This window comes from Phalacrocorax carbo, chromosome 1, assembly GCF_963921805.1.
Source record: "Phalacrocorax carbo chromosome 1, bPhaCar2.1, whole genome shotgun sequence".
NCBI lineage: Eukaryota > Metazoa > Chordata > Aves > Suliformes > Phalacrocoracidae > Phalacrocorax > Phalacrocorax carbo.
The window spans coordinates 92,025,101-92,036,152 of record NC_087513.1 but is presented as its reverse complement, the minus strand read 5'-3'; the positions used below and the strand labels follow the sequence as shown (position 1 = coordinate 92,036,152).

Below are 11,052 nucleotides of genomic sequence, written 5' to 3'. Positions count from 1 at the left end.
CTGGCCGATAACTGGCTTTAGCTCCATTCACCACAACTCTTTGGGCCCGGCCACCCAGGCAGTTTTTTACCCAGCAAAGAGTACAGCTGTCCACGAGCTGCCAGCTTCTCTAGGAGGATGCTTTGGGAGACAGTGTCAAAGGCTTTGCTAAAGTCGTGGTAGACAATATCCACAGCCCTTCCTTCATCCAGTAGGCAGGTCACCTGGTCATAGAAGGCGATCGGGTGGCAGGCAGGACCTGCCTTTCATGAACCCATGCTGGCTGGGCCTGAATATGGCCACAGGGGGAGACTGAATAATTGAAACTGCAGAAATGAGAGTTTGCAAAGTGTTTGTGTTTCTGTAAAAACAGATGTAAAAAAGGACACTGGGACCACAACTGCAGATTCCCAAGCACCTGTGTCTTGCAGGTGTGCAATTTTGGCATGAACCGGTGCAACACCTCACGCTGGCCATGGGCAGTGCAAGGCACGGTGCCAAGGTGTGGCAATCCGGGGCTGGCCCACCGCCCGGTGTAAGCCAAGGGGGTCCCAGCTTTGGGATGACAGGTGCCAGGCGCCCTGAAGACACACAGGAGTGGCTGAGGGGAGGAGGCGAGGTGGGTTGCCCGCCGGCGGGCGTCGAAAAGGGGACCGTTGAGTCACCCCGGGGGCGGCGGGAGAGTAACAACTCCCATCCGGCATGGCGGCGGCGGGGCGGTGTGGAGAACTACATCTCCCGTGGTGCACAGGGGCGAAGGCGGGAAAACTACATCTCCCAGGGGGCCCCGCGCGGGGAGAGGGGGCGGGGCCCTTCCCGGGCCCCGGGGGTGGCGGAGCGGAAGCGGCGGGGTGGGGGCGCGAGGCGGCGATGGGCGGTGGGTGCGACGCCGCGCCGTGGCCGTTGGAACAGTTAAAGGGGGCGGTTGGGGAGTGCGGGAGGGGGCGGGTTGTGGCGGTATTTTCGGGTTCGCTGCTTGTCGGTGGCGCCTGGTGCCCCGGCGGCCGCGCTGGGTTGTTGCTTCCCCCTGTGTCAGGGTTGTCGCCTGAGAGGCCGGAGCAGCGGCGGCCGCGCTCTGTGGAGATGGTCCGGTCGGCCCGGCCCGACCCGGCTCCTGCCTCGTCCCGGCGGCGGGGGAGGAAGCGTGTCGGCACCGCCTGGGCGATCGGTGCCGGAGCGCGACCCGGCCCGGGCAGCCGAGCGGCTGCGGGGCGCTGCCTCTGCACGGGGCGAGAGCCCTTCGTACGGTCACTTACGCCGGAGGCCACTTGTCTGGCCGGGTCGGGTGCGGGATTGATCCTGGCAGGGCATGGGGCTGTTGGCCTGAGGGCTCTTGCAGTCATTTCCCCCCTTTCCCCTCCCTTTTAAATATTTTCTTCTTAATAAATAACTCTGGGAGATTTCTGTTAAGTAAATTCAAAGTGAAATTATGTTCTCGAGCCATTTGGTTTGCTTTCTACTTCTAGATCACTTCTTGTGAGCTGGTGGTGTTGAAGAAACTGAATGAATGGAACGGTTAGGGGAGATAGAAGGTTTGCATTTCATGCTCTCCACTTACCACAAGACACAAACAACGTTTTGCCTCTGAAGTGACCTGGAATCATTGGAGCTGTGTGTCCTGTGGGACTCTGAGGACCTCTGAAGGTAAAAGAGCATTTGGTGATATTCCTTCCTAACCCTCTGTTGCCCTGAGTATTAAAAGGAGGATCCTGTTCAGTAGCGTTGCCAGCCGTCTCCCTCCATGTACATCTTCTTTTAGACCTTCTGCCTATTTTGCTTTCCCAAGGTGCAGTCAGATAACAAGAATGTTTTCTGAGAAAATAACAGCAAATACAGCCTTACTTCTTTTTGATGTCAGGTAAAATTTGTTTCTTACATGTGGTGGCCTGCTGTTGGCTGAAGGGAGTGATTGCAGTCACAGGAAGAAAATACACATATTTTTATATTCTCATCTGCCATGGTACAGTAACTTCTTAAAATGCTTATCCATTCTCCAATCTTACAGTTTACTCTTTTTTTGCCAGAGTACTTGCTTTTGTACTGTTCTGTGGTTTTTTTCTTTTTCAACTCTACCGACTTGCCCTTTCTTTTCCCCTTCTATGCAGTGCATGCATCTAGTCATACTGTTGAATGTTGCTGCTAGTTTGGCCTTTGCCTTCTTTTTTATGAGCTGGTGCTTTGAAATTTTTACATCTTGCTTCTTTCAAAAATGAGTGTAATATCCTGTGAAGCACTTCTGCTTGAGTGCCTGTTTACTGCTGCCTTGTGTTATCTTATAGTCATCACACAGCTTATTTTCAGCCATAACTTGTTTGAAATAATTTCTACTGTTAGTATAAAATGTGCTGGCAATACCACATGAACAAACCTTTTGTAAAAAAAAAAAAAAAGGTTCTTGCTGACAGCCTATAAAGGCAAAATGTTATTATCAATCTTTGTCTTTATAATTGATGTCATATTTGGTGGTAGGAATGTTATTTTTTTGGTAGGTAAGCTTGTTCTAAGACACATATTTTTTCTGCATAGAACCTTTTGCAGAGCACGGCATAATCTCATAAACATGTGGTGTTTTACTTCATTGTCTTCTCTGGTAACTATTTTTTACAGACTGCTTACTATTCCCATTGGGCTCTGCCTGGGGCTAGAAGGATGGTTCTCTTTTCAACAGAGCAAAGGACACCTCGTTTAAGTGGGGGTGTGTCTACTGTAAATGAAGACCCATTGCATACACACAGTGAGTGGGCAGAGTAGTCAACTACACTGTGGCAGAAAGAACTTCTAGTTCAGAATTTGCCTAAAGTGTTGCAGAGTCTTTAACCTCTTCTGTAAGTAGTTGAAGTGTTAGGCAGCAGCACTGAGGGGACCTTAATTATAAGGAATGGGGGGCGCGCTCTTGCCTTGGCACTGTCTTGTCTGTACTGAAAATCCGTTTGTTCTTTCTGGGACAAATCCCAGAGAAAGCTGCCCACTAGATTTTGGGGACTGTAGCCATCTCAGCTGCTTTCTACGTATCTTCAGAGCTGTACATTGCAGGGATTGAACATCAGTAGATAGCCTTGTCACTTTTGCCAAGTGGGTAACGAACACTGGACAGTGCTTTAATTTACTGTTGTTTTTTTAACCCTTCATTTTACTGGTGAACTGCTTTTGGTTGCCAGCTGACATCAACTCCGCCAAGTCCACTGTATGCCAAAGCACAGAAAGCTGGCCAGAAGTATGTGGTTGCATTTTAATATTTCCAGCACTGGTGTTCTGCACCTGGTGACAGCAGCAGAAGGAATGTTGTATCAGAAAGTAAGATTATTTTTTTTTTGAGCCAGTTGGTCTCTTTCTGTACGTTAGGTACACAGGTGATAAGACTTTTTTATTGTAAGCATTTATATTAAAAGGCAATGGCAGCAAACTGATGGCCTAATAATACTGTGCTTGCTTTTTTTTTTTTTTGCTGGACTCTACTCTGAGGATGGAGCTTTGCTATTCCTCCTTCCAGAGAAAGCACGTCTTAAAGGAGTCTGTTGCATGCAGTGACTGTGACTGCAATATAGTGGAAAATCCAGACCAGCCTGCTTGCCAGCCTGCTCTGCTGCTTGCCCTGGGAGGGAGTTCCCAGAGGATCTGCCTAGCTCTGACCTCAGCTGGGCAGGATCAGGGCAACACAGCTTTGGCCCTGGAGATGCCACTCACCCTGTTTGCCTTGCAAGAAGTTTGAGAAGGGGAGGGGATCCCTCAGGGAACTCAGTGGGGATGAACAGTGAGGTCAGCCCTGTACAGCAACGTGCTCCCTCCCTATTCTGCTCATCCCATGTCCAGTGTACCTTGAGGCAGATGCTAGGGTATCAAAGGAGAATGTAAGTACATAACCAAGAATTTAACACTGCACAGAGTGTTTGCTTTCAAGTCTGGACTTGATTCTATGTCATCTTGTTAAATAAGCCTGTATATAATTTTTTCTCCCTCTCAATGTTTGTCCTAGCTTGTAAGAGTTCACAGCTTGTGGATTATTATTTAAGTACAGTTGTGGTATGCAGGATTTGCCATATTTTAAATGGGTGCTGCTTGTCAGTTTACCAAAAAACAGTTCTATTCTTATTCGTTGCTACGGATGCAGTTAAATGAGGCACACTGTAATATCGCTCCTTGAATATGGAAATTAAGCATAGGGGCTGATATTGTCTCTCCTCCCCAACCCTGTCAGCCAGTCTCAACCAAATACAGAAGCAGATGGGAGGGAAAAGAAATAAGAATGGCATTGTTAGCAGCAAATATTGGTGCCTTTGAAACGCCCTGCTTTAATTTGCACCTTGTTTTGTAGTTCAGAGTTTCTTATTGGCAGGTCTGACTTCAGTGCTCATGTTTTTCCTTGTGAATGCTGTGTTTCAAGACATTTGCTGTTTCCAGTTGCGGTTCACTCAGTTGCAAAGAAGTTAGACCAAAATATTTTGATTAACGTATGTGGGAGAAGGGAGGCAGAACAAGCAATAGACAAGAGCTGATTAGATAGTAGCTCATGTAACCAGAGTAGCTCTAGCTGCTGAGTTAAGGTCAATAGCTTTTTTTTTGCAAGACCATCAAGCCTGATTTATCATAATCCATAAATTTAATCAAGCACAGAAAACGAGCGAGCACAGCAGGCATCTGAGTCCCCTGACGTATTGCACTATCTGCAAAACATTCCATGTATTGGCAATCTATTACTCATTAAAGTCAGTGTTGTCATAAGTGTAAGCATGTGTGGTATCTGTATTTTCCCATGCCTCCTTTGACCCTGAATTTACATGGTTTGTGAGCATGACCCTGCAAAGGAGGGCATAAGTGACCCCTAATACAGGGAGCCAGAGCAAGGTCCTCCTGCCAGCGCATGAAGGCCTTTCAATTTTGGAAGCACTTGTCATCTTGTTGCCGTGCAACAGGGCACCCACCCCACCTGCGTTGTTTTAGTTCTTCAAAAACATCACTGTATGTATTGTGGCATTATTGTAGCATTTATAATAATTTCCAAATTTGCCTTTCAGTGCTTCCTTCATGCCTAAATACATTTCTCTGCTTCCCTAAAGGCATTCCTGCATCTTGGCATGGCTGCCCTTTGTGAACAGCCTGGAAGAGCTTTTTTGGTGTGCTTGTGGTTCTTATCTTTGCTGTAAACACAAGCTGTGGAAGCCGTAGGGGATGGCAGTCTAAAAATAACTTCTACCCTTGGTAATCTCTTAAGGAAAGATAAGTCTTCTGCCTGGGTGCTGCGGACGGATTCTCTGCAGTTCCCTACAGTCAGGATCACAAATGACAGTGAGCTGTGCCACCTGCTTTGGGGACAGAGTTGCTGTTGCTCTGTCAGTTCCTTTCTCAGAGAGAGGAGCTAGCACAGCATGGCTGGGAGAAGGGCAATATCCATGCCTTGAACTTAACAGATCCAGTGGATGCTGACCAGTACTGTAGACTTGCTCAGCTGTTCCTTTGATTCCGGTATGTTGGAAAAGGAAGACATGCATATCCTGAGGGGACATTGTGCAAGAGGAATGATGTCAGGAGTTTGATGCAGCTAGGATAACTCTGCATTTAGTGTCTGAGGAGTTACTCACTTGGCCCTCTCTTTCCTTACAGCAGCAAGGGCGCAATGATGGATAACCGTTTTGCTACAGCACTAGTAATTGCTTGTGTTCTCAGCCTCATCTCCACAATCTATATGGCAGCTTCCATTGGCACCGACTTTTGGTACGAATACCACACCCTGTCCCCAGCTGAGAATGTTAGTGAAGCTGGTAGGAGCATCTGGGAGGAATTTGTCAGCGAAGATGCAGATGAGAAGACCTACACAGATGCGCTTTTCCGGTGCAACGGCACAGTTGGATTGTGGCGGAGGTGTATCACTGTACCCAAAAACTCTCACTGGTACAGCCCACCAGGTACCTCCAGAGCAATTAACGTTTCCCTGGCTTGCCTGGGTGGTATGTGCTAACTTCCTCACAGCATATTCATACCACTTTGTTCCTCCGGAAGGCTTATTTCTAGCTTATGTGTGTTTTGTTGTGTGTTGTTTTTTTTTTAATAAAGACAGTCTAAATTTCTAAAGAAATGAAAGGCAAAATTATCTGTGGCTGTCAGTGCTACCAACTCTGGATTTGACGCGTGATACTTGATCTAAACGTAGTCTGGTATAACTTGATTTTCTTTTACATCTGCTATCCAACTGGGGATATAGTTATAGTTGCTCTAACAGTCACTGCTTTTTTTTTTTGAGAGGTCCTGGAATCCAGCAATAGAATAAAGAAATTATTTTATCAAGGGACAACTTGCTCCTTTTAGCTAGTCATTCATTTTGCTTGCATGTCACAAATGTCCCACTGTTGCATTAGTACACTTGACTTCTTATACCATAGTGGTAGATATACAATGAAATATTTGTATTCTTCTTTACTATGGTTGGGGGCTAAAAAAGTGTGATAAGCAATTATTTTAATTGCTTCAAAGTAGATTTTGGACACATGTTGTGTGTGTGAAGCCCCTCATCTTGAACTGTCCTAAAAATGTACCTTGAAACATTTTTTCTGTAGAAAAAGCATTACATGAAATTTCTTTCATTTTCTCTAACAAAAATACTAATTTTGGAAGACACTTAAACCAGCTCTGCTCAGTAGTATTCTCAGAGCAAAGTCTGAGGCATGAAAGGGGAGAAATTTAGTATACAGAAGCAAATATTTTCTGTTCTTTAAATAGTCCTTTCTATCCCATTTTTTAATTGAGTCTGTAGTATAGTACTACGTTCGGCATATGGAGATCAGCACAGCTCAGTTAAGCAGCTCTGAGTACAAGAATATGTAACAACATAGTTGAGCATTATATGCCACATTTTTTTCTTGATCTGTCAAGCATGGCCCAGTTCTCTGTGGGTAACTCGGGTAAGCTTGATGATTCTGCATGTTTGCTGTCCCTCATTGTAGTAACTATGTTATGCCAACTGCATTATGGTAAAGCATCCTACAGATCTGTTTTGAGAGGTAATTTTTTTCTCTAAGATGTTTTTTCTCTAAAATTTTTTCTCTGGGGAGTTTCCTAGCTTAAATGGTTAAGGGGCAGGGGGGAGTGGGGATGGGAGGGAGACATCTCATGGTTTGTTTTTTTTTTTTTTCTTCCCCCTTCTAGAAACTGATATGACTACAAACTGCATCAGTTTTTCCCTCTCTGATCAGTTTATGGAAAAGTACATAGAGCCTGGAAATCACAATAGTGGCACAGATTTGAATCGAACTTGTAAGTGTCTTTCATTTCTAGGTGATAAACAAGTAGGATGAAAAGAAGGATATTTCTCAAATACAGTCACTAGTGAGGGAAGCGTCTGTATTTACTTTTTTTCTTCACAGTAGTACAGGCAGTAGGTCAAAGTTTAAAAGGAAGACTTAAATGCTTTAGTAAAGGTTTTGCCCACGAATGCAGTCCAGGAATTTGGGAGTTAGCAAAAGAAGTTCTTCCTACTTTAGTGGGGCCTTTGGTCCTTTTTAGCTGTGAATGTATAGTGTCTGATGAAGCAGAAGCAGTGTAGGTAGAAGGGAATATAAGATGGTGGGAGGAGATTGATTTGTAGCACATTTTTAACAGACTTGTTTTGTGCCTTTTTCACGTGCAGATCTCTGGCGATTGCAGTTTCTCCTGCCGTTTGTCAGCCTTGGCCTCATGTGCTTTGGGGCTCTGATTGGGCTCTGCGCCTGTGCCTGTCGCAGCCTTTACCCTGCCATTGCCACTGGCGTTCTCCATTTCCTAGCAGGTAGGTCTCCTGCCATCTATCACTTACCCTCCTTCCTCCAGAACCCTCATAGTGACAGCCAGAGCACTTCAACAGTGTGCTCATGGCACTTTACTGCTTCCTTCCCCAGGGCTTTGTACGCTGGGCCTGGTTGGCTGCTACGTAGCTGGGATTGAGCTGCTCCATAAGAAGCTGCCCCTGCCTGATGATGTGAGGGGTGAATTTGGCTGGTCCTTCTGCCTAGCCTGTGTCTCAGCTCCTTTGCAGTTTATGGCAGCTGCTCTTTTTATCTGGGCGGCTCGCACCAACAGGAAGGAGTTCACTCTCTTGAAAGCATACCGTGTAGCATAAGTGCTGCTACCAAAGTACTGGGTTTCCATGTTATAGCCTCTTCTCCCCCAACCCTTACTACTTTTTTCCTTTTAGTCAGAATTTTACATTGTACTGCATGCTTCTTGCCAGTTGAGACAATTTAGCCTGCAGGCCTGGAAGACAAAGACCTCTAGGCTAAATGACCAAACTCTGCCAGAAGTCTGCAGAATTTGAACAGGTTTTTAAATTGGGATTTTTTTTAAGAATTATTATTTTTTAGGCTTCATTTGGTTATTGAACATCCCCTTAGTTAGGTGTACATGCCCCTTCCTAATCTTATTACCATGTCAGCCTGGAGGAAATAGGACTGGTGTTTGTGGGGTGGAAGAGAGATAGGAAAAGAAGAGGTGCAGGTAGGAAAGAATGGGAACCTCAGTCCACAAATAATAAATAACCAGGAGCTGTCTGCTGTGTGACCCAAGCAGGCAGAACCTACAGAGAGCATCCAAGAGACATGGGCGAACTCGGAAGCCTCTGTTATGGAATTACTGTAGCTAAATCAGTCCTACAGGTTTGCCTTGGGTCCCTTATTCTCACTAGATGGCTACTTTTTCTGGCTTCTGCCAAAATTGATGCAGGCAGAGCAGCTGCCAGTGGGAGTGCCACACCAGTACTGTGATTGTCACAGCACACCATCCCGAAGCAGACTCTGCGCTCATGTTTGCTGAGAAGCAGGATAAGTTGGCCCATGTGGAACTTTGTGCTGCTCTAGCTACACTGCTTCCAGGACCCGGGCTAGTTTGGTATCTGCACTACATGTGATTGTGTACTCTAATCTTAACTTGTGGTTTTGATTCCTAAGAAATAAGGCTTTCCTCTCTTGTGTGGAAAATAACCTGTCACAAGTTTTTTGTTTTTAATTTGGTTTAGTGTATGTGTGTATATGTACATATATAAACTTTTTTAAAGCTCACCTATTTATCCTATATAGCACACAACAGGTTTGTTTTTTTAAAAAAGGTGCTGCCCTTTTCCCATCTCACCCCAAACCTATTGTTTAAATGAATGAATTAAAAGAAAAGAGCTCAGAAGTTCTCAGTGTTGCATGAATCGAATGGGAGGGTGAGGGAATGGTCTGAAGTGAATTTTACTTGGGGAGAGAAAAGCCAATGTCTAGATCGTTCTGTTTTCAGGGAAATGTCACCAGAAACAAAGATGTCTGGTAGATTTTTTTAAAAATTAAATTCTTGGGCTCCTGCTATCTCTAAATTTTCTCCTTCTCATCATTGGGGGGCGCAACACCCCATAATCTCTAATTAGTTCATGGCTTCTGCACATATTTCTTTTAAATCACTGCTACTCAAGCCAGACTGGGTGGCATGTCTTATCGAGAAAACAATGTTACGAGACTAAGTTGTTTAATTCTGAGGCCTTAACTCCCCTTGTTTCCTTACTCCTTGCTTAATAGAAGAAATGTGTCTTAGAAGAAATAAATCCTGACAAAATTAATAAGTGTGATGGCAAGGATTCTGTGAGATACTGCTGATGAAAACAACACAAAAATGGCATTTTTCTCACAGCTAGTTTTTTTATTTTGTTTTGTGCTTTTGATTTGTCTTATTTTCTCAGTGGGTGCTCGTTGCTGGGTCAGCAAACTGTCCTAGTTACTAGTTCCCTGAAGATCGAGGATATATACTAGTGTATCATTTCTTCATCATGTGTGTGATAGAGATCAACCTACTTCTCAATTTATAATCATAGAATGGTTTGGGTTGGAAGGGATCTTTACAGGCCATCTAGCCCAACCTCCCCTGCAGTGAGCAGGGACGTCTTACTAGGTCAGGTTGCTCAGAGCCCTGTCCCAACATAACCTTGAGTGTTTCTAGGGATGGGGCATCTACCACCTCTCTGGGAAACCTGGACCAGTGTTTCACCACCCTCATTGTAAAGAATTTCATAATTCGAGTCTTTACAGAATGAAACAAGGATGATGATGAAAAGCAGGATCACTGAAAAAGCAGCGGTAGGCTGGTAGGCCATTCAAAGATAATCTTTCTCCTGCTCTTGAGTAATTTTTCACTTTTCCTCCTAAAACAGCTTCTTTCTCTCTCTACAATGTCTGGGCCAATTCTAACCCTGTGAAGAGGGGTTGTGGTACTTTTGTGCATTATTTGAGAGTAAATGAAAATCCGTGATGCTGATATGTACTGATGTGGTGCCTTTTCAGTCTCATTAGTTATCCCTGACTTAGGAAGATAAGGCCTAACTGCTCAGCTTGTGTCATTGCTCATTTGTCAGAAATACAAGGGCATGCAAGCCTCAGCTTGGGTCAAAAGGACTGGAAGGTCCTATTCTGCCCTTTGTGAAGAAACACTGCTGGTTATTTTATCTAGTACAGATTGGGGGTGTTTTCCTTTTTCAGGAGCTGGCAGAATAAACGTACTGGTGATTTTAATCTGAGCAATGGGAATCCTGTGTGCTTGCTCTCTCCTCTTGTATTAGACACCTGGTTTTCTGAAGTGTAAATCCCAGTTCTCAAATGTTAACATTCTTGCTTCCAAAAGAAGGATCCTTATGGAGAGAAAAGGGAATGTTAGAGGTGCTGTCAGTCCCTTCTTGATCATTTTAAGTAACAGCAAAACCAAGATTGCCTGCTTTTTTGGTGTCTCAGAAAAATACTGCTGTGTTTTTCTGCCCTGAAATGAAGAAAACCAGCTGTAATTGATCCTTGACTTGGACCATTTAACTAAAATGAGGGTCACCTTTCAGGGTTGGGTGTGGGTTTTTTTCTCACTCTTCTGTGAAGATCTCTTCATTAGAATGATTTCAGTGAGAAGCAGACTTCATACAGAAAGATGGCTATCCCTTTCCATTCTCTGGGATGATGGATCTGTGTGCTTTGCTCAAGGTGTAAAGGGAGCAAGAAGAGTTCTTGGACTGCTGGCTTGATTACACTAAACGGTGTCAGAGGAGGACAGAAAGACAGTGGACACAGAGGATGGAGTAATTCTATAAAAGAGAGATGA

The 11,052-nt window shown here is 44.7% G+C and overlaps 1 protein-coding gene across 3 annotated transcripts; it reads left to right on the top strand.

Annotated features, from left to right (window-relative positions):
• The first annotated feature begins 791 nt into the window (after positions 1 to 791).
• CLDND1 (claudin domain containing 1) lies at positions 792 to 9,117 on the top strand. Of its 3 annotated transcripts, XM_064466559.1 has the most exons (6): positions 792 to 856; positions 1,446 to 1,623; positions 5,578 to 5,879; positions 7,117 to 7,224; positions 7,598 to 7,735; positions 7,845 to 9,117. In XM_064466559.1, the coding sequence occupies exons 3-6, from the start codon at positions 5,591 to 5,593 to the stop codon at positions 8,063 to 8,065; spliced, it is 756 nt and encodes a 251-aa protein (XP_064322629.1). In that variant the 5' UTR covers positions 792 to 856; positions 1,446 to 1,623; positions 5,578 to 5,590; the 3' UTR covers positions 8,066 to 9,117. The 3 variants fall into 3 exon arrangements, with proteins under 3 accessions (XP_064322629.1, XP_064322648.1, XP_064322638.1); XM_064466578.1 differs by lacking the exon at positions 792 to 856 and having other exon boundaries at positions 903 to 1,623; positions 5,641 to 5,879; XM_064466568.1 differs by lacking the exon at positions 792 to 856 and having other exon boundaries at positions 903 to 1,623; positions 5,581 to 5,879.
• The last annotated feature ends 1,935 nt before the right edge of the window (positions 9,118 to 11,052 follow it).